The following is a 23,540-nucleotide window of genomic DNA, read 5'->3' as shown; positions in this document are numbered from 1 at the left end:
AGTGATTAATAGCATCCTTCAATTTAGAAAATCCTAAAACTTGTGATGATTGGGAACTGGAAGGATATAAGAAGGATAGGGTGTATCTGTGTGCTAGGACTTAAGGCTGGCCAGAATGAATATGACATTTTTCTAAAGAAAAACTTCTCTGCCCCAAGAAAGAACAAGAAGTAAAACCTTTCAGAATAAAGCCTAGAGTTACAAACTCATGAATTAGGAATGTATTTTTTAATATAGATAAAAATAAATAGGCTAGGTACAAGTCTTTGCAGGCAGGTCCTTGCTTTTGGACATGGCTGCAGCCAGACCAAAGGCTTCTGACTTAAGAGACCTCTGCAGGGGCTTCCCATCCATCTCCTTCTCAGCTCTGGGGACCATCATGCCAAGCTGTCTTCCCTCCTCCTTCTGTAAGGGTACAGCTGACTCAACCAACATTTAAGAGAATGTAGCAATGTGTGCCCAAGTAGAACACATGCCATCTATCAGATCTTGCCATGTTCTGTGCTCAGGGCAGATGGCATAGAGCCAAACAAAGCTTTGGGCTGGCCTAATGTGGCTTTCATACAACAGCAAGCCCATAACAACCAGCCCCGAGCCCAAATGCTACAACAGCAGAGTTGTAGGGAGGGTGTTGCAGCCTGATAGTGTTTAACCTGTTGCCTCTGCCATCCACATTCCTGTCTGCCCAGGCACAGGTTCCTGCTGTGTTTGCAGGTTTGGTCTGGCTATCATTTGGAGCAGCAGCATCACAGAGGGGATGCAGTGACCATATGTGAGCAGCCTCCATGTCTTTGTGGTACCCTGGGTAAGCCTGAATCTTGTGCACGTTTTCTGGTCTATGGCTGTTGATAGCCTTGTGCTGGGCATGATGCACTTGTGGCTGTGGTGGGAGTCTGATAGTCTTTCTGCAAATGAGATCACAGAACAAGTGATGGTATTGTAGCACCTGTAGTGACAGGTGCTGACTCCAGCTGCAGGAAGGGAAATGTGACTTCAGTTCTTCCTTGTCTAACCATTTGCCTTTGCCCTTGGACAAAAGGTGGCAAGATGAGGGCTGAGCACCTTCTCCTTGAAATGCCAACCCCATCTCTTGTGGGAATTGCAAATAGACAATAGATCTATCTGTCTGCATCCCATCTTGCATCCCCATGATTGTAGGGGAAGAGCCTGTCTCCTGTCAGAATCCCAAACCACACTGAGAGATGGAAGCTGTTTATCTTCTATGGAAGTGTTTATCTTCTATCTTACCTCTTTGGGTTGTTGCTTTCATATTTTAATGAGTACATCCTTGGTTTGCTCTGTCTTTCATTGGTAGCGGCAATTCTCAATTAGGAGAAAATAACTCATTAAGCAAATTTTTCTGAAGTTGTATAACTAACACCCTTTGACACTAAAAAGAGAAAGTCAGCATTTTATAGAGAACACCAGCTTAAAGAGCTGGAAGAAAAAAAAACAGAAGATGCAGAGTTAAGATGGATGCATGTGCATATGTATATATAAAATCTGGAGGAATGTGCTTCGTGATCTGTATATTCAGTGGTCTAATACAAGTTAGAACATCTTGTTGTTTTTTCCCTAAACCAGTTGACAAGAAGGGGGCTGAATTCTTGCCTCAGCAAGTGTTTATCTGCAACCTTAATGCATATAATTCTGTGATAATCTGAGAAACCATACAATGAGAAATGGAATTACTAAATATCTGGTCTTAACATCTATAGGCTCAAGGAGTGGAGAGTCAGTGAATGGAAATCTGATGGGAATCCAGAATTTGGAAGGAGGCACTTGATTAGTTTGGGAGCTGCACTTTGATTGCTTTTCATTATTGATTTTTCATTATTGATTTTTAAATTATTTTTAAAATTAAGAGCAGTTAGAGATGCTGGTAGTCTTATTTGTGCTTCTGTAGATTTTCAGGTTTTTTTCCAAAAGAAGTGGCAAGCAGAATCTAATGCTGGAGTGTCTTGGAAAATTCTGTTTTGTTTTAGAAAATATGCAGACTTTCTGGTTTTGTTGACATTCATGTAAGCAGTGAGTTACAGAGATAAATAGCAGTTTCTTTACAATGTAGCTTAAAGTTAACTACATTAAGTTGCCTGGAAACTTCTTAAGATGTTTTGTATGGTATTGTGGATTTTTTTTGTTTGTGTAAAGCAGATAAAGAGGATACGTTTAGTGACAAGAGTGTGTGGAGCTCTGCTGACCACGCAGAGAATCTGCCAGACATAAGCAGGTCAATTTAAAAACTTCTTTTTGCGAAAAGGTCAGGAATAATTCTACACTGAGGTAAGATTGACAAGATAGACAGACTAACGTGATCAGAATGAACAAGATGGAGGAGAGTTGTATTCCCATCAAAAATCTGTTCTTATTAGTAAAAACTGATTTTGACCTTTGTGGAGATACTGATATCTCTTCCTGATGAAAGAAATTTTTGGTTGATTGCTCCAGGTCAGGCATGTAACACTTGCAAAAATTTACCAGCGATCTTGATTTGTTTTGACATATTTTTTTGGCCAGCTATTGAGGTTTGCATTTCTTTCTCTTCTAGGTATTTGCTTGCAGTCAGAGTTGCTTATTGGTCTGAATCCTCGCTGCTTTGGCAGTGGAATAGCATGCATACGCTGCGCTCACAGGCCTCACTGTTGTCCTTCACTCCTGGCAGTTGTAAAAATGCCTTTCCAGTTCTGTAATTAGCTGCTTTTGGTGGTTTTCCTCTTGCATAAAACATTTTGACTTTTACTAATTTTGAGAAAGAATATGGACAATAATTACCACATTTACTTATACTCTGCAGTGTTGTTGGTTCCTGTCAACAGCCTGGCTTAGTAAAGAGTCTGACAATAACAAAGCTCTCGTGACTTTGACAAGGAAGTCTTTACAAAGACCTTGTTCTCGTAAAATAATGTATATTTCAGGAGGGTGATCTGGCTCCCTACCCTGTGTTCTGATGTTAAGTGAAATGTCTGGGTCATGTTCTCCGCACCAGAAAGGTTTATTAGGTTTAGTAGGGCAGAATTTCCTCTTAGTATTATACATCTGGAGATAAGTAGCAGAATCACTTGTAATTAGCACTTGTGACAGTCATTTAAGTGTATGCACACAAAAAAAAAACTTTCTTAAACATACTTTCTAGTGATGCTGCTGAAGAGACTCTAAAGAGATGGGGGATTCATGTGGGAGTTCTGGTCAGAACTGATTTACTTAACTGAAAAATAAGGAATTATTCCCCCACTGAGTGAGTTTCAGTTACAGTGTACTTTCAGTATGCAGAATTCCTGTCGCAGCTGCTTCTAGCTGCAGCACACGGATCTGTGCTGGCATCTCTGCTGCTGTAGGATTTGCATATGAGAACACAGGCAATCTGCTTCCATCCAGAGTGTTTGATTTTATGTACCCCCCTCTCTGAGATTGTCGTATAGTGAAGAACCAAACAGGTCTGCTCTGCCTTCTCTGTTTGTTCTAAGACTATTCCCCAAGTTGTATGTCTCATCCTAAGAACTGGTTTGGTTTTGTCCCGGGTTTTTTTTAGTTGGTTTAAAGAAACTCTTGACCTAAGAACAAAATAACGTGACCTGCCCAACTGTATGTTCTGGTTTGTTTTGCACTGACATTGGAAAAGGAAAGAAGAGAGTACTAGAATTTAGGAAAAAAGATGCCCCGAGCCATCTGCTACTCTGCTCACAGTCATTCGATGTTCAGTCATGGTACAACAGCATGAAGTTGGATGGCTTTCCTTCTTCAGGACTGCGTTGGCTCACACTGAAGTGAGCACAGAATGAAGCAAACGTGTCTTGTAGGCAGTCACAAAGTTGTGCAACTTTGCAGTCTGTTTTACATAAACTCAGTACGTCTCAAACAGCTTAGCAAGCGTTAGCCTTGGAGCAGACCCACTTTGGAGCAATATGGGGCTGCTAACACAGACTGCAGCTAAGTCATTTGGTATCCTACAGGGGCAGGATCTCAGCTCCCTGGAAGGCTGTGTGCATCTGTGGTTGGATAGAGCCCAAAGATACAGGATAAAAATAATAAATTATTAATATCTGGAAGACATAAAGGTTAATGAATAAGTAATAAGTTGCAGTGTTTTTCTTAGAAAATAAATAGTGTTGTTTAACCCATCAGCAGCTTGGCGCTACACAGCCGTTGTTCACTCCCCCTTCCTCCCAGTGGGATGGGTGAGAAAATCAGAAGAAAAAGCAACAGAGTAGAATTATTGAGATGGAATAACAATTATTTACTAAGAGAGAAAGAAAACAAAAATAGCAATGATAATAATATATGTATTTTACAAAACAAGTGTGGCACGGTGCGATTGCTCACCACCCACTAATTAATGCCCACCCAGTCCCAAAGCAATGGTTGCTCTCTTGGCAAACTCCGCACCCTTTCAAAGTTTTCTGTGTGTGTGATGTGACATGGCATGTAATATCCCTTTAGTCAATTTAGGTCAGCTGTCCTGATTCTGTTCCCTCTCAGCTCCCTATGCCCTCTCAGCCCCCCTCTCTGATGGGACAGTACCAGAAGCTGAAAAACTGAAATATCTTTGACTCTGTACAACACTGCTCAGCAACAACTAAAACATTGATGTGTTACCAATGTTCGTTTTCTTCTAAAACCAAAACATAGCATCATATCAGACACAATGAAGATAAAATCAACTCTGCCCCAGCTGAAACTGGGACAAATAAGTTGTCTGTATTCACTTACATTTTCCTCTCATTGAACTCTTTTCTCCTATTGCTCTTTCTACCTGCCCTGAAGTGATGAAATTTAGGGTGTCTTACAGCATTGCCATTCTGGTTTAGAGAGAGGAGACAGGTAGGAATGTCTTTTGGAAAGGACTTATGCTGATAACTGCCAACAGATAGTGAGTGTCTGGAGGTACTAAGCAATTGCACAGCTCCTGCCAGCAGCATCTCCCAAGTCACTTTGTGAAGTAGACCTCACTGTGTGCATGTAGAAATGTGGGTATACATTTTCCCAGCATCATCTGTCTGTTCAACAAAAAAATAAATGTTTTGTCTTCTGAATTACAAACTGGTGCTCTGTTGACAGCATGAGCTGGGGAAAGCATTTGAAAGGAGTTTTTGATATAGCATAGATAGCCTGCAATTTAAAATCAGAACAAAGTGGGACTTAATTGCTGATCCACCACCACTCTGCAGACACTGAGAGGAATGATACTTGGACCTCTAGCAGGACCGGAGCTGGGCAATGCTGAGTATTCTTGAAGTCCCTGTTAAGAAGCACGTTTTGAGGTCATCTTCTGCTTGAAGTGACAGGTTCTCTGCAGTCCTAGCCAGATTTCAACCTGGACAACTCTGCTCCACCTGGTTAAAATCCCTCCCTACTGTTACTGGCTATGGTATTGGCTTTGCAGCACAGTAGCTTCTCTTGGCATTCATTCATCTGTGCTACCCAGCAGGTTATCTTCTCTCTGTATTCTTTTTACCAGAGAGTAACTCTGTGCATGTTAGTCTGTGCTGGCCTGTTGCCTGGTGTGAGCATTTCCTTGGTCACAGTGGAAGGAGGGAAGGGCACTTCATGGATGGACAGCCAAAAAGTGAGATCGCTCAGGTCCCAGGAGTCCAGGGAAACAGGTCTGATCTTCACCTGCTCACAGCAGGCAAGGTATTGCTTGTTCACCTTCCATGGACAGATTGATATAGGATTTTTATCTCAGAGTTTATTTTTGGCCTCTTGTAGCTAAGTGTTTTCCCTTAGACTTCCATATCCTTCTGCTGTTCTTTCTGCCAATCCCTCTTTCTCTTTGCTCCTAGCATTGTCTTAGAATTATAGAAAAGGACCTCAAAGCACACCTAATTCCAGCCCTCCTGCCATGGGCAGGGCTGCCACCTACCAGCTCAGGCTGCTTAGGATCCCATCCAAACTGGCCTTGAGCACCTCCAAGGATGGGGCATCTACAGCTTCTCTGGGCTGTTGTGCCAGTGCCTCACCACCTTCTGAGTGAAACAGTTTCCTAACATCCTCACCTAAATCTCACCTCTTTTAGTTTAAAATTGTTTTTCGTTGTACTGAAACCGTTCTCTCTTGTCCTAATGGATTGGAGAAGACATCCAGACTTCAGAATTGAGAGATATTTGAAATCTGAGTCTTTTATGTGGCCTTAAAGCAGAATTGGGTGTTTTTCTTTCCTCCGTACCTACCAGTATTTATTTCCAAGCTGTCAAATAAATTTTTTTGGTACTTCTTAAATCTGAATGCAGCTAACACTACATTTCTTTCATTGACAGGTTAGCTCTTCCTGTGCAGCAAACTACTGCTGTTAGCCTGCCCATTGGACCCACTGCCCTGCAAGAAAGCTCCCAGAAGAAGCTGACAGCGAGCCCCATCCCTGACACAGTCCATGGGGACTGTACCACATCCCCTGGGACCTGCCAAGCTCTCCTTGGTCACTGCTTCTGAGGATAAGGACCACCTGGGAGACCTGCCACCTGCTAAGCAGCAGCCTAAGGCTCATACTGCAGAGAGGACCAGCAATGGCTTCCCCTGCACAACACTTAGTTCTGCGGCCTCTTGCACTTGTGACCTGAAGCATACCGACACCCAGAGGCCTGAGGATGACAGCGTTCTTCCTGGGCTCTCCAGCCAGGCTGCAGAGGGCCCTCAGGCAGCGGTAGAGCCAACCCCATTGGCAGTGGCCTGCTCAGCAGGGTGCGGGCCTGACATGATGCCGGCTCCACAGAGCTCCCAGCAGTTCATGCAGGGTGGCCAGATGAAGGTGAATGCTCTGGTGCAGGTGGAGGACTCTGCCATGAAGGCTCAGAGGGCTGAGGAGCAGCCAGTGCTCCAGGTAACCCAGTGTTCTTCCCCAAGCAGCCCAGCTGGGGGCAATGAGTTCAATCCTGCTTCTCAGGCAAGTCTTCTGCAAAGAGGGGAAACAGGTGGGAAAGCAGAAGAGGCTGGTGCTCAGCCTGCCTCTCCAGCAAAGGACACAACCACTGATCCTGCGAGGGACCCAAAGGAGGCTGTGGATGCAAAAAGAAGGGCTGCAGGCGCTGAGCAGCTGCATCCTACTGATCAAACTGAGACAGAGCAGAGCAGCCAGTCATCAACCCAGCTCAGCCGTGAGGGGACACATCCTGTATGTGATGCTGGTGTTGAGCCAGGGAACTTGGGCCCAACCCATCTGTCCAAATTCAGAGAAACGGGTACAATGACAGTTCAGTCAGAATGCAGCACTTTAACTCAGGAAGCAGCAAGCAGGACGTGGAGAGATGCTGAGGTTCAGGCTGTGGCTACTGTGGAGAGCAAATCAGCTTCCACTAGCCCCAGCATCCTTGCTGCCTTCTTAAAGGGGAATCCTCCTCCCGAGGATAAGGAAGAGCTGCACATCATTTACAAAGATAGTGGGGGACTGAGCCAGTCTAAGCTTGTTGACAGCTTCTCTTCACAACAGAAATCCCCGTGTTCTCCTGGTATTGTGCTGAAATCAACCGTTGGTATGGCTGTGGCTGCTACAGCCCAAAGCCAGCCTGCTGAGCTGCCTGGAGTCTCACCTCATGCAGTGTCCCCAGCTTCAGCAGACAATGCAGAGCCCACCCTCCCCTTGTTCTCAGCAGCTGCCACCTCGCAAGGGATGCCTGTGGATGCAGCAAGTGGTGGTAAGGGCAATGCTGTACTGCCAATGGATGCTGCAGCCCTGCCAAAGTCAGTGCCCGCTGAGCAGCTCATCATTCGTTCCCGTCATCAGCCTGCAGCTGGTGAAGAAAACACTGCTTCTGCTGCCGGAACCGAGAACAAGGTGCAGTGTCTTGTCCACGAAGCAGGGAGCAGCCAGTTACCTTCGCTCTGTCACTCACAGGGTGAAACCAAGCAGAATGAAGAAGCCCTGAGCATCTCTGAGCAATGTCAGGGTACAAATAAAGCGGAGGCGATTCCTCAATCTGCAGCAAAATCAAAGGAGAAAAACTTGATGGTGCCGGATGCCCAGGGAACGGTAAACACAAGCTCTGAGCCCATCAGCAGAAAGGCTCACACAGGGGAGGCAGGTGGGGAGCAGCAGAGCAGAGGCCAAGGAGAGGCAAGGCAGGCTGCAGGGGCCAGTGGGCTGCAGGAGGGAGTGACAGTTGTGCCAGGCTGCAGCTCTGGACGTGTCAGCCCTCACCCAGAAGCTTCGGCAGCTCCCCAGCAGCAGGGCCTTCAGGCCAAGGAGACTAGGCCTGAGATTCATGCCACGACTCGTCCTTCTTCAGCTCAGTCTTTGCCAAACCATGGGGAAAGCAAGAAGCAGCCCACCCCAGCCATGGAGGCAAAAGTGCAGGTGAAACAATCCAAACACATCAGGGATGTTGTCTGGGATGAGCAAGGCATGACGTGGGAGGTCTACGGTGCTTCCCTCGATCCCGAGTCCCTGGGAATCGCTATCCAGAACCACTTACAGAGACAGATACGAGAACATGAGAAACTGATCCGGGCTCAGAACAGTCAGAACCGGAAATCCATTTCCTCGGATACGTCCTCAAATAAGAAACTGAAAGGGAGGCAGCATAACGTGTTCCAGTCCATGCTGCAGAATTTGAGGCGTCCCAATTGCTGTGTCCGACCCGCTCCGTCATCTGTGTTAGACTGAAGCGGTCCACAGGGGTGGGTAGATGTCTGCAGATGTAGCAAGAATCCCTCCCCCTGAGTCTCGAGTCCTGCTGTTCAGTTGTGTCATTGGGGTTGCAAGGCAGCAACAGTGGAAGTTATTCCCCTTTGTTTTTTGAGTAGACACTCTCTCCATCACACCTTCATCACCGCCATAGCTGGTGTATTTCCACATGGCGCCCCATCCCGATCACTGTCAGATAAGAGCTAGGCACTTAGCAAAAGCACAAATATGAATTACCACCTTGCTGCAGGGAATGCAGCAACTTCTGATAAAGCTAGAAGCAGAGAGATTATCAGGATGATTGTCAGAAATTATTGGTATACATCACAAGGTCTTACGCAAAGGAAAATGCTGGGGGGAGCTGGATGAGGTGAAACTAAGGTTAACAGCTGTAGACACCTAGAGCAACACAACCTTCCTCATGTTTAAGTTGCCTACACTGAGGCATGTCCATGAGAAGGTTACGGATGCTGATCACTGGGCAGACGTACTCCTGTTGATGCTGTGGGGCTCAGATTAGGTGAGCCTGAGAGAGCTGGTTCTTTTCCCAATGAAGTGGAGAACCAAGGAAAGAATGAAGACCAGTGCTGCAGGATTCTCTCTGGGAGAAGAAGTTGAGTAAAATAGGATTTTGATGAGAGGATGAGAGAGGTGTGAGTATGCTTGCAAGCAGGTGTTGCCTTCATGTTGGGCCAGACAAGAGAGCGCACGCAGCCAGATTTCCTGGCATGCCAGGTGCCAGCCCAGCAGCCACATGTCACTCTCAGCCTCCAGCAGTTCTGAACGCTGTTCCTGTAAAGCACTTTTTAAAGTGGTGTCGGTCTTTTTGCTCTCTTCAGAGATGCATAGTGCTATGTTAGAGTAGGAGCAGGCTGAGCCTAGGTCCGTGAGCCCAAGTGTTTCGTGTGTTACGCTGCTCTGATTTTTTTTCCTTGTAAGTCCTTATGTGAATCTTTTTTTTTTTTTTTTTTTTTTTTTTGCAGTATTCTGGTGCTTTTCTTGCTGCCTTTCATAAACTTGATATCATTTATTTAGCCTGTGCTTTCCTTGTTTCGCCTAATGCTTTCTATATTATAAACCCTTATAGATAACTTGAAACATTTACTTTATAGAAGTACTGAGATCTTGAGACAATTTTTAGTGTATTTCTAATATTAGAGAAGTTGTAGAACCTGCTAATAAGAGGTAGCTTAGTGACTGTTTCTCCAGGACTGTGGTATATAATAATGTCTCAAATGAACATTTTCACATATCTCAGCTTAATATTTTACAGCCTGGGAGATCTGTTTCCCACCAGCTTTTTATTCTGTCCGCTAGAGTTCAGGGGAGCTGGGGAACTCCTGCAGTTTGTAGAAAATATAGTTTTCAATTCTGCAAAGCACTGGGGATTTGGATATTGTAATCCTGCAGAGTACTACAGTTAAATAGGAGTTATTTTTTATTCCATTTAGGATTTTTCACAAATCATGATGATAATTTATTTGTCTGTAGTACTATACATCAGACTTACTCTGTAGATCTTAGATATGTTAGTATCCTTTCTTATCTTTTTGTCTATGAAGTAGCCCTGAGGTGGTCATCTTTTATTTAGAAGACTAGATTTTCTGAGTGTCAACTGCCAAGACTTCAAAGCAGCTGTTGAGGCACCTTTTCCCCAACTATGGGATAAAACACTGTAAGGTTTTATAATGGCCAATATTTTAAACTCATTCAATGAAAGCTGTTGGCTTGGCAATGAATTGACTCCTAATTTTCCTCTGGTCTGTATTTGGGACTCTGTGGCACCTCCTCATTCCATTTCTGTGCATTATTTCGTCTCCCACTTGATGCTGAATTATTGAATCTGAAACGCCACATCAGAGTGTCTTCCCACATCTACTAGGAGGAAAGTCTTCTGTCTTTTTGTTAGTACTGCTGTTTGCATCACCTTCTTGGCAGTGTCTGAGATGTGAGTTTCATGTGAGATTTTGTGTGGGATTAATAGCAGCAGTGTCATTAGGCAAGGTTAGTTGATGAGTTCAGTGTCTCTTACCATGTTGTGTCTGTGTCAGGCTCAGAATCCCAGAGTTTTTGGCAGTTTTTGCTGTCTCCTGTCCAGGTCCAAGACTTTGTGTAGCTCCTTCTTAACGCTTTTACCTTCTGCCTGCTCCCTTTTAGCTGCTACCTGTCCTGTTCTCCTGTGAAACCGTGCCCCTTGGCTGAGCTCACATCCCTTCCCATTACAGCACTGTGATCCGACACGCTCTGAACTGTCCCTATACAAATGTCCTCTTCTAGAGAATAAACAGCTATCATGCATTCACCAAATTCCATGAACTTTATCCTTTAGCTCAAGCACTCCAAAATGTTTCTAGAATGTGGGTATGAATGATTTTATTGAGGCTGAACTGAGCTTAGCAGTGTGTGAGCACTGGAGTTAACACTTCTTCAGGAAGAATCTCTGGATCTCTGGATACCCTGCAGCTGCTTCCAGCCAGGAGTCTTCACCAGTTGCTCTACCCCTTTTCCCTACCCAGCAATCTTTCTTCCAGGAAAATTTCACCAATACAGACATACAGCAAAACGTTGCTGGGTAGATAACCAAGTGGATGCATCTAAACAACTACATGGGCATAGCTGGAAAAAGCGTGGTGGTCAGCAGAGCATTGTGCTTTTGCACTCTGTGAAAATACTTGTGCACAGACAAATGCAAAATGTCAGCAATGCAGAGCTCCTGCAGGCATGCATTTGAAGCCAAGCAATAATGTGCCAAAACAGACACACAAAAATGAATCGATAATCACCAGCGCATCTCATGTAAAATATTTTGTGTTTCTACTTTGCCCTCCTAGGGCAGACTGTAGGCAACCTGGTAGCTTAACACTGGCAATTTATGGTTTCTTGTGCTTACAATATCTAGATGATGCTGTGAACCCTCAGATGGATGATGTATGTTTATCGGAAGGAAAACAAAACCATGTTTTGGGTAGCAATTAGCAAATTTGTTTGTGAGTGGTCTTTTAGCAGCCAAGAAAGACTGTTCTTGGTGTTGTATCAGCGTCAAAAGTAAAAATGTGTTTGTAGTATATGTCAGAGTGTATGGGGAGATGATCCATGTGCCTTCATCCTGCTCATCTTCCCTGCCCTGTGACTCAGCATCACAGAGTGTTGGTTGAATAGTTAACAACCAAGGAAATCCGTTTGGGATAATAAAAAAAAGGGTACAAAACAAAAATTACTTTGTCATTCTCAAGAGTAAATCTGTATAGGGAAAAACAAAAGCAGAGGAACTGTGTTGCAGCCTGACCAGTTAAAGTAGCTTTTAAATTCAGTTTGTTGGAAGACGAGACAAGGGAAACAAGTTAATTGTCAGGAAACATCTCTGTCAGAGCTTCTGGAGAGACTGGTATGGCCAGAGCCAAGACCAGAACAGTTATTGAGAATGCAATGTTTACTTCTGTGTTTCAGTGTTTCCAATACAAAAGCTGAATTGGAGGAGAATCCTGTTGTAAGCAGTTTGCAGCCTGGCCTGGGTTTCACTTGAGGCCATGATGACTCCCGCTGTCTGTGCACTTGGTTGATGTCTGCTGGCTTCATGTTGGCTTGGGCACAAGTGTCAAAGTCTTGCTTCATTTATGTTGACTTGTTACTCCTGACCTCTGCTGGCTTAGAAAAAACAGAGTGAGGAATCTGGAGACGGGGAGGAAAATACCCGTCTTCCCCATTTCGGAGGTAGGAAACCTTCCTTGGAACATTTAAGAAGGAATTACTGAGAAAATTGAGGAAGGAAAGACCAAATGAAAACTAAAACATAGCTGATATGCATTCTTCATGGAGGTATTTCTGTGTCCTTAGAGCCAATGTTTTGCTTAATTCTTGCAGTTATCCCCACTTGTTCATTCTGAGCTCACACATTTTTATGTTCTAAGTGTCCCATGGCTATTAGGAAAGTGAACTTTTCCAAAAGCTGTATATTTTGCTAGTGTGTATAGATATATGCAAATATGATTCAATAAAACTGATCTTATAAAGTAACTGGTGATACCAGTAGGTGAACAAGCTCCATTTATTACCACTGCTACCATGTAAGAGCTTGGAAAATGCACTGTTTGGAGAAATACCTTCAAGGGATTCAGAAAAAGGAAATATATGTTCTAAAGATAATCCAGGCTTTTATCTTGAGTGTCATGACTGCTTTGAAGTGTTACAGTTAGAAATGGAAATGCAAATAAAAATCAGTGTTGAAGTTGATGGAAAATTCCTTTTGGACATTTGGTGGAATCTACCATATCAGTGTTTTACAACTTAGCAAAGTTTTTATAAATGTAAAAATATAAAACTAAAAATCTTGCTAGTTTATTAGGCTGATTCTTCATTGCCTTGTTCCATATCTCTTCCTTTACACCTTTTAAAAATGAATGCAGAAGGTTACCAACGCAGAGTAAGCCTTTTGCAGTCAGCCTATGGAGATGACAGCTCTGAATGCAAGATAAGTGTTCATCAAGCTCCAAGGTCTAGAGCAATATAGAGCCTCTTGCAGTCAGTGTTTCAGTTCCATCATTTAGAAAGGTAAGGGCTATATTCTGGAAGAAACCTTCCCGTCCCTTTTTTTTTCTTTTTTCTGTTTTAGTAGCATCTCAGTATTTGTTCATTTATTTTTTTAGTGTTTTATTATTATTATTATTATTATTATTTTTAATCTGGTTGATGTTTGTGTAAGTGGTCACTGGTCACTGTTTTCAGAGTTATCCCAAAGGGATGCACATACTTTCCTATCTAAATGCTGCACACTACCAAGTATCTCCAGAGTCATGGGGTACTGCAGTGACTAGTGGGCTTGAAGATCAAGTCCTGCACATTGGAATGGCTGAAATGTTCTAATAGGGGCCTAAATTTCATTATCCCACCTGAGTTAGTGTAGCTATTTAAAAGAAAGAAGCATGAACTGGTCCAAAGTGAAATGAACATCATTCATTTTTTTGAAGCTCCGAGATATAATAATTTGTCTGCTGTTTTCTTTCCTGAGCTCCTCTTCTTTCACAGCATTTATAATGTGGATTTTGAATCAAATCTTGGAAGTAAAGATTTTGTTATGTGAAACTTATCTTTCATCATTCAAGATTCTTTAAAGAAGAAATTGATAGATCCCAGCCATGCAGAGAGGAAATATTTTTTTCCTCTAAGAAAGTTTGCTGTAAGTGTAGCTTGTATGTGCTCATGTATGTGTGTGTACGTTTGAAAGAGCTGTACACATGTGTAAGGCTCATGCATTACTCATACTCTGAGGTTTTTTTTTCCTTTGCCATTTCTAATTGAATGCTGGAGGCTCAACATTTTCCACAAATTTAAGGCAAGTTTAGATCACTCTGCAATAGTGAGTAGAAACGAGGATTTTATCTAGTCTCTAAATTAATTCCCAGAGCTCCAACTACAAAAGTCAATTGGCTGAACTCTGTATTGAGACTGTCACCAAAAGCACAGTGCCTGGATGTACTTCAGAGCTCTGTGGAAACCAATACTTCTGTATACAAATGGGTTTCTTCACAAAGATTGTGGGTGACAGCAGGCATCTGAGCTCATTGGGGACAGAATTATATGAGCTGAGTCGCTTTGAGGTTTTCTTATGTTTCTGCTTAGAGTGATAACCTCTGGCATAGAAATAAATGACAGCTCTTCCAGCAAAGTCTCCAGCAGTTGTATACTGCAAAATACAAGTCTGTCAAATACTTCTTGGCAACATCACTACAACTGATCCATTTGTTAGGGGATTCTCCCCAAAACACATCCCATGTCTCAGTTTGTAATGAATAGTTTCAAGTACATTAAACCCAGGTTTAGATGCTGCCATGAGAAGTTTCAGTAATGGGAAAAAAAAAGTCCAAGTGTTCCTGGTAAATAAAATCAAGTCTCAGGTCTGAAGTTAAGGTCTCAGTAGCACACTGGAAAGGGATGGGAGTTTGTATACAGAGCTGAAGGGAGAGAAGATGAGTGAACTCTGAATTCCTGGCTGTTGCACCATAAAAAGGATGGCCGAAATCAGTCAGCAAAAGAAGAAAAACAGTTTTGTGTTTCTAATGATGACTAATACTATTGTGGCTTTATTATTTTTATAGTTTTACTGACTGAACGTGATGTATTGTACAAAGTAAAGCTAGTTCTAGGCTTCCAGATGTACCGTAGCATTTATTTGAGACATACCAACAGAAGTCTGCATGTGAAGAAGTCGTACGATGATATAAAACAATGTTACTCGCCTGATTTACTTCCTTAGGAATTTAATGTTTTGCTGTTTTACATTTTCTGGTTTCCATGCTGAGTACAATAAAATGAACACTGTCTTAATTATTCTGGGTCTCTGTTTGTAGGCTGGCATACGGAAAGAAAGGACATCCCACACATCCAAGGTGGATGCACACACCAAGTGGTGTGAGGTGCCAGGAGCATCAGCATCAGAATAACTTGAACCCTCTTCTGCACCTAAGAGAAACAGAAGTTTTATCTCAAGGTATGAAATAGTGTAAGATAACAGACAATGGCAGCAAAGTAATTTGATCCAATGATATTACAGGTGCAGTATTCCCTCATGCCTGTCTACTACTAGAGGACACGACTATTGTACCCAGGCTTAATCTTTTCTGTGTCTGTAACTTGGGGAATATGGAAAATTGCTTCCTGCCTTCCTACCTTGCCACACTCAACGAAGTGAAAGGAGTGAAACAGATCTTGGGGAAGTGTGGTTACATAGTGACTCTTCTGCAAGGCAAATTGTGGCTCTCTACCCAAAGTTGGAGCTGTCTTCCCCAAAATGATGATTAGTTGTTTTGTTAAATGTGCTTCTGAACTCATTGTTTTTGTAGTTGGCTGTGAGGGTTCCAACTACTTCAGCTGATTGCCCTGTGCAGGGTATTTCATTAATGAGCTTTGCTGGATTCCTTGTCATATGGCTCAGGTTCCTGCATGCCAGTGACTGTCAAAGATTAGTCCTGACCACTACCTGCCAGGAGCATGGTGTTTCCCTGCAGTGGGTGGGTTCATCATCTGCATGCTGCAACTGGCAGACTGCCTTAGGAGGCAAGAAAACCCCTGAGAGTTTCCTGCTTCATCCTTGTAGTCTTACTGCAGCAAGTAAAAGTCTTTGAGATCCTCTACGCAGCAGAAAACAGACCAGTGCTCAGTTCTGTGAAAGAAAAAGAGCTAACATCTCATCAAACCCATCGTCACCAGTGCACGAATTCCATCTACTTTTATACCGTATAACAAATTTGTTTCAGTGAGGTAGTGTCTGCATATATAAAGGATAAGTCTGGCTTCTGGTTCATATGTAAAATGATTTCCTGAGGGGGTCAGATTTCTGACTGGCAGCACAAGATCCCAGGATATCTGCTCAGCTTCTTTAACCAGACGAGGAAACAGCCACATCTTTCGGGATTCAAACTCTGTCAGTAACACTTTGTGGTAAGCAGTAGGATTGTGAGTGGAAACCTTAATACTTCCTCATCAAATTCCAGATTGCTCCTGTGAGAACCACAAATCACTAGTTTCACAAGCCAACATTTTAAAATGTAGGCACTTAAATCTGCAACTGAGTATTTAGGTAAATATAGTCTCATTTGTGAAAAATGTTGGAGTGCTCTTTTCTCGTGTTGAGGTCAGGAGATGAGCATGGAGATCTATGGATGCTTCTGCAAAGAAAGTCGCTGTTATTTAGACATCTTATTAGCCCGTGTGGTAGTAGTTAAGTAGCAGTAGGCAGCTATGACTAGCAATGGCAATCTGCATGTTTGGATGGACAGAAAGTTGCCAGAGCAAATCAGGAAACATTAATGTACACACCATTGCTGCTCATAGTTCAGCAGTGTTTGTACAAGGGAGGGTCCACTGTATGGCAGAGCACCTTGTTCGTAATGCACTGTTCTTCGCCCTTAGAAGCGTCAAGCTAGGTGGAACCAGCAGCCTGAGAGCATGGTTGCCAGTCTGCAAAGGAATTTGCCTTTGCTCTTCCATCTCCATGATGAATTAACTTTAAAAAATAATAATTTAAAAGATGTTTTCTAATAACCTGCAGTGGACTGCAGCACAAGGAAGGAATTTGGGTTGTTCTTGATGAGGTACTGCCTTAATTCCATAATTCTATTTATTTCTTTTCCTAATTAGAAACTTGCTCATGGCAATGCTCTTTCTCTAAATCCACTTATATAATATCAGAAAGGCATAAACAGCTAAGGATATATTTATCCAGATGAGTGGACAATACTTTGGCAATTAGAGCACAGACACTGAGCACCCATACTTTCCTCGGCACTTGTTATAAAATGGCTGCACAGATACAGCTGCTGGGTTCTGCAAGTCAAACACACCTTGGCACCTGCATGGGGCTGGGACTGCAGGGCTGAGTCAGCTTGGGTTCAGAAAGGTGAGGAGATGAAGTCTGCCCAGGAAGCATCAGAAGTGAGGCTGTTCAGTAAGTTGTTCCTTCAGTGATTAAGGAAATGCTTGTGTTTCTCCTCTCCCATTCATGTCTCTCTCTTTTTTTATTTATTTTTTTTTTTTTAAGGAGAGTTTCTGGCTATTAATTAATGAGACAGATTGCTTAGTTTAGCAAGTTTTAAAGTAAGGAAGGAGCCTCTGTGCAGATTCTGGACCTGTGCAGAGTTACTACTCATCCTCCTGGAAAACTTCGGCTCCATTAGGTTGTGAGTGTTTTGAGCAGAGCCTGATGGGCAGACTTTTGTCTTGTTCTCTGGCTCTGCAAGCCCAGCTGAGAAGGAATGGGGAATTCACAGGGCTGACACTTGGTCAAGTCACATCCAAATATCTCCCAGTGTGACCATTACATCTTGATGTCTAAGAGTTCTTTAAAGGACTAATGCTGAGTAAGACAGCTAAGTGCGACACCATAGTTCTAAGCAAAACTGTAAGAGTGCTACCAACTAACAGAAGTGAATGTAAATTCAGTATAGCTCCAGTTTTGACTAATGTGAAGTATTCTTTGTTATGAATTTACTGTCACGGCATGCTCATATACTAATCTGCTGGGAAATTTTTCCTGGCATTCACCCTAGCTTCCCTGTTGCCCAGCTTATGGCATAGCTTTCTATACTTCCTTCACTCACCTATCTTAAGCAAGCACTTTTTCTCCCCTCACAACCTCACCCATTTCTCCAGCTAGATGTTTTCACTTGCAGAGAGAAAATCTGTCCATGGGGGGAGGGTTAGAACTAGGTGGTCTCTAAAGTCTCTTCCAGCCCAAACCATTCTTGTGATTCTGCAGTTTAAGTCTCCCTCTACTGGCACACTCCTCTTCCATACTCATCCAAGCACATCTAGAGGCACACTGCTGCTTGCTGATGGTCTGCACTGATCATATACTCTTCTACCATTGTAAAGTATCCAATGCCAGCTCCAGAAGAGCTGTCAAACTTATTTAACTTGTTCTCCAAGTTTTGTTTGAATAAATTATTTTGATCTTTCAGTCCTGTGTCTTATTTCCTTAAAAAACTCTATGCTGAAAAAGAAAAAAAAGAAATTAATCACATTTCCAGATGTTAAGAGGAAAAATATGTTTTATTTTTGTGTTTCAGTTGTAGAATGCAGCATATTTAGTAAAAAAAATCAGGAGGAAAACCACAGAGCTTTAGTTTTGATATTAAAGAGAAAAGTCTGCAGGAAAAGGGGCTGTCTGGTCTTAAATACTTCTTTTCCTGAGTGCTCTATATCTTTTCAGGAAAATGAATTCTCTATTGTTAAGTTGGTTCAGTTTGATTTTCAAAAATCAAATTATTAACATGCTTTCCAAAATACTGTAACACACGGATGAAAATGAGCAACAGCTCATTAACAGGAGCATCCCCACTTGAACAAAAAAACATCTGAGAAGGTTTTCTATAAAACTGGTTTCTAACCAGTAGTTTTGTCAAGTTGGATCTTGCCAGGGAGGACAGTGAGAGAAAAGGCTCCTACCTCCCCAGTTTTTGGTGTGCTGGTGATATACATGAAGTTGAGGCAGCAAAAGCTTTGCAGGGAAGGGGAGAAAGAGTCAACAGTTTAAGGCTTCACCTAGTAGATAAGAGAGGTTTTCTGCCATGTAATTAAGGCTAATGCAAGAAACATTGTGAACTGATCCTTTGATAAATGGACACAGCTGTGGCTTGCTTCTGTTCCTGCAACAGCTAGTGTGGTGGGGATTGTCTTTCTGAAGCTGTATTTAAAGCTGCTTTGTTTTAGAACAAATGGCCATGCCAGTAAGAGGACAGAAGTGCATGTAGTGATATATGTAAATGGAAGAAGAGGTAAGTGGGTTTTTGTTTGTTTTCATCTGGATAAAAGGAAAGCTTATCAAAGGATAGATTAGAGTTGAGGGTTGAACAGTGATTGCATTCAGTTGGAAAGCAGTAGCCTAGAGAAGGCTGATGTTGATGCAGTGAGCTGCAGCAAGACATGGGTGTAAGAGTGGAAAAGGGCCCCTCAGAGGGGAGATGGAAAGGTGTCCTGTGATGATATGAGAAAATTGTTTACCCTGAAGTACAGTGAAAGAGTCAAAAGATCTGCATGCCAAGTGAGACATTGGGTCCTTGCCTGTGTAGCAACTGTATGTAAGGTTGGATGAAAGGACCGTGGAACCTAAAGGGTGGGGAACTTGTAGAGACTGGTGTGAAAAGAAGGCCCCAGAGATAGATAAGATGTTGCCCTACCTGGAGACCCTTGTATTTTTGCTGCATAGTAGGGAAGAAGTGAAGTTTATGGGGGAGGCCTTGATTCTTTAAGAAAATTGAGTTATTTGAGATGCTGGGCTTGGTTTGTGGCTTTGTGGAGCAAGAATGAGTAGGGCTAGAGCCATATGAAAGGATAAAAGGAGCTAAAGCTGCAGCATCTTCCTGTGCCCCCACCAGCCAGGGGAACTCGGGGAGCAAAGAGGTGTTACTACCTGGGATTATCAGAAGAATGCACAGAGTTCTTTAGAGCAAGGAGAAACCTAGAGGTCTTATTGCTTTTCTCTCTTTCTCTTGTGAAAACATACATAGCTGCAGAAAAATAATATGAAAAATAATATGGTTGATGGCTTACTGTAAGCCTGCATTGATTTTAGTGGGGAAAAACTGTGTTGACTCTGTTTTGATAGATAGAAATAGCAGATATCTATTGAATGGGTAACATCCCAGAGTATTAGAGAAATGCAAAGCAAAAACATTTACATGTATAGTGGATATTGTCAGCAGACTTTTTGTATGAGTTAGGAGTCTAGAATGAAACATGCTTTGGTAATTTGGACATTCTTGGCATGTTATATGGGATTGCCATCTTTCTTAAATAAGATATCTTTTAAATGGAGCTGAACTCCTGAATTCTCTGTCTCATAGCTGTCATCTTTGCTTTGCCTGGGTTGTTTGCTGTGGACAAAATGCTGCCTGAGGCAGTATTGAGCACGTGTATATTTTAGTGTCACACTAATGCACTGCACATAAACATCATAACAGCTCTTGCAGGCAGTGCTAGCCATAGAATCATGATGTTCCTTCTTGCTTATGGACCATGTACCTTTGTCATGTGGGACCTGATGTGGTGAATCTGGCCTGGCAGTCTCTGTTCCTGTTTGGGAGGGAGAAGTCAGATGTTTCTCTTCAAGCTGCATAGGTTACCTTGAAATTGTGCCTTCACTGTAACTGATTCAGCTACGTGCTTTAAATCTGCAAGTAGTTCCAAATCATTTATTGCAGTGCAAATCAATATCTCATTGAAGAATCAACTTTAAATCCCCCAAAAGCTATTTTTAATAACCACGCACAGAGCTCGGTCTTCCCCTGCTGTTAGCTATAGCGTAGCATGGGAGATTTGCTAAGAGTGAGGGTCACTTTTTTGTTTTTTTTTCCCAAGCAAATCTTTTTCTCCTTCCTAAATTTCAGTGAGCTGTCAAATCTTGATAGAAACTGAGAGGAAACAACTGGTAGTGGCAGGACTCTTGCACTGAAAGCTAGTGGTCTCCTGTGGGGAGAGTTCCCCTCTTTATGCCTACGCAGCCATGCAGCACATGATTACCAAGTTCACCTCCTTCTTGATTAAACATTTCTGCAAAGTGACTGACTAAACTGTACTTACAGCCCAGGGGAATCATAGGTGTCACATAGTATGCAATGTGTGTTGCAAGTGGCAGATCAGTACAAGCTTGTAAATGTGCTTTCAATCGAAGGAAATGACTTTGTACTCCTGAGTGCCTGCTGCCATGGCTTGTTGCTGGCATACTGAATGGCTGAGCTCCCCCTTTCTCCCAAGATGGCTTTTCTGATGAATTTTGCAAGTGGATCCCTTTATCATGAGGAAACCACTGAAATGCAAAGGGGAGGATCAGCCAAGCATGACTTTGCTTGTAGCGATACAGTGCTTGAATACAGCTGCTTGCAGTAAGTTGGGCAAATGTAGATTTGTGTCTCGTTGTGGTAACATCCAAACCCCCAGAAGAGCTCTCTTTTCCTGCTATTCCAGCAAGGGAGTGGTCAGTCTCAGACCATGGCCTTTCCTAAGGGTGTCACTTAAACTGACAGCAAAATGGCTACTTCGGCAACTGTGGAGATAATTTCAGTTCTTACCTACTAAGACACCTATCCCAAAGCCATTTGACAACAGGGAATCTGGGGGCACTGCTGATTGTGTGGGTTTCAACTTGTCATACTGAGCTTCTAAATTCTCGCCTTAGAGTCTCTGAAAGGCTCCTTAAGCCTCTGCAACATACTGAGTCCTTTCTTCCGTGTCACTAAAGAAACATGTGCACCCTCTGTTACTTTGTGTCTAAGGGAGTATTTCTCTCTGTGATGCTCAGCATGAGCCAGACGCTGAAGTTGCACAGCAGTCACACTGTATGACATCTTGCACCTTCTCTAATGATCCCAAGCATTTTAACCCTATTGTGTTCTCCATTTGAAGTGCTTGTATATGGTTATAGTGTTCTTAAAGCCACTCAGCTGTTGATCATCTTGTGGCATGGATGCAGTGTGATGCAGAGAACCACAGTGAGGTGATGCTGGCTGGCAAATATCAAATAGTGTCAGTGCCAGTGTCTGGAAATGCAGTCCAAGTGAATCACCTGGGAGTGTTGCAGGCAAGCTCTGGCCTTGTCGGCTGGATGCAGAAATTAGCTAACAGATTTCTCTGACATATATGAGGTAGGCATCTCTGTGAGTGAACAACACGTTCCCTTCTGGTGATAGAGCCTGCAAAATACGGCACTTGTGCTTTCCATGTCTCAAAGGGCATAGCCTTGCAGAAAACAGTAACTTCCAGCAGCTGAGCTCATTCAGCTGGAAGAAAAGTGCTGCAGGCCCAGTCCCTCGTAAATGGAGGCAGGCAGCTCTTACATCTGTTTGCCAAGATAAGCAGGGAACCTCTGTTAATTAAAAGTATTAGATGATGCTGCATTCTGTAACAGTTTGTAAATCAATGCCTGTCTGTAAATTTGCCCAGAAGTTGGTGTCTTCCAGCCAAATTTGCAGTAGCATTACTAAGAGGTATGACACAAGCTTGCCTATGGAATCTCTCTCTCTTTGAAGGTATTATGTAGGGACACATTGCAGTATAGCCTCTTACAAGAGTGAACAAATCACTCACCCCAGCTTTATCCTGTGCCAACCAAGTGGGGTGTCATGTTCTAGCTGCCTTCTCCTGTGTGACTTGTAGAGAGGTCATAGAGAATGGCTTTCCATTCAGCATAATCCCACCGATGCTTTAACTTCTCAGCAAGGCTGCTTGTGGAAGCCTTATCAATCCTGATCCTCATCAATGAATGATGGTCAGAATAAAGAAATTCCTGAACTGTGGGTACACCCAGAGGATCTCTGTCACAAGCACAGAGCAACATTGCTCAGTGGGGAGATTATTACCAGGAAACTAAATGAAGTGCTTTAATTTCCTTCTGAATGCCAAAGAGTCTCTGCTTTCTGCAGTTACCTATTCCCCAGCATCCTATTTGGCTTTTAGTTCAGCCAGCCCCTGCACTGCAATCGCTAGCGCTCCAAGCATTGCAGTTGACTCAGATGACTCCCCTGGAATGTAATGAGAGTGAAGCACATCGAGAATAATAATAGACATCTTACTCCTCAGCTGCACTGCATTGCTTCTGCAGACAGGGACTCTGGTTTATGTAGCTTACTCTAAAGAGGCATAGTAGGGTCTGGCTGCTGTTGCTTTTGAAATTAAGAACAGCGTAGCTGTTAAACATGCATGAAAAAATATCACCTCTCTTCCTGTTCTTATTGATGGGCTGTCCACAAATGCATCTGTAGCTTCTCATGTTGGTGTTCTGCTGACTGAAAATTTGTGTCAGCATGAACCCCCAAGGCCAGATGATCAGCTGCTGTGAATGAATACTGCACTATCGACAGCAGCAAAGCCATCACTCATTGTAGAATGGCTGATGACTTTGATTCTGAATAACTCCATACACCGTTCATCTACGACCTGAATCTGAATTGCACAGCTGCTGTCCTGTAGATAGTGGCACCAAGCCTTGGTGAAGATACTATGCATTACATTCTGAAATTAGTCTTAATTAACCTTCAGTGTTCAGAATCAATAGAGCCCATGTTAGTGACTGTTTTTTGACCTTTTGGCCCTGTGTGGTTTCAATTTGCTTTTCTATCTCATTCCAGACCTTGAATGCAGACCCAGAAGGGTAGGGAAAACCCCTACAGAAACCACTCAGCACTCAGCATAAAATAGCTCTGCCTCCTTGGGTACCTGAACACAGAATGAGCATTTGTAAGGAGCTGATGGGGCTGTTAGTGCTCTCAGCAGGGACAAACAAGACATGGCTGTGTCCTCAATGAAGGATATCTTCTAAGAATTAGTTACCTGCATGTCATCTTGTTCCCACCCAGGATCAGTTGATGGGGTTGCCTGTTTGCTGCAGCTGTTTGAACACCTGGGTACGATCTTCAAAACCATCTCAGGCAGACCCACA

At 43.0% G+C, this 23,540-nt stretch overlaps 2 protein-coding genes across 6 annotated transcripts in view; both read left to right on the top strand.

Annotated features, from left to right (window-relative positions):
* The window catches only part of GPRIN3 (GPRIN family member 3), a 36,001-nt gene extending 20,927 nt beyond the window's left edge, over window positions 1-15,074 (top strand). For 3 of the 5 annotated variants that reach the window (XM_031607610.2, XM_090138793.1, XM_090138792.1), the window contains one exon: window positions 6,255-8,593. In XM_031607610.2, the coding sequence (XP_031463470.2) occupies window positions 6,368-8,593 (2,226 nt within the window). In that variant the 5' untranslated portion in view covers window positions 6,255-6,367. Of the gene's footprint in view, window positions 1-6,254; window positions 8,608-13,017; window positions 13,098-14,958 lie in introns of those variants that run through there. The other 2 variants (XM_031607611.2, XM_090138794.1) reach the window with 2 other exon arrangements.
* The window catches only part of FAM13A (family with sequence similarity 13 member A), a 142,981-nt gene continuing 134,408 nt past the window's right edge, over window positions 14,968-23,540 (top strand). The window contains exon 1 of the mRNA XM_090138787.1: window positions 14,968-15,098. The gene's annotated coding sequence lies outside the window, so the exon portion shown is untranslated. The remainder of the gene's footprint in view (window positions 15,099-23,540) is intronic.

This window comes from Phasianus colchicus, chromosome 4 (assembly GCF_987193195.1).
Source record: "Phasianus colchicus chromosome 4, bPhaCol1.hap1.1, whole genome shotgun sequence".
NCBI lineage: Eukaryota > Metazoa > Chordata > Aves > Galliformes > Phasianidae > Phasianus > Phasianus colchicus.
Note: the sequence above shows the minus strand (reverse complement) of the source record. Positions and strands in the feature narration are given on the sequence as shown.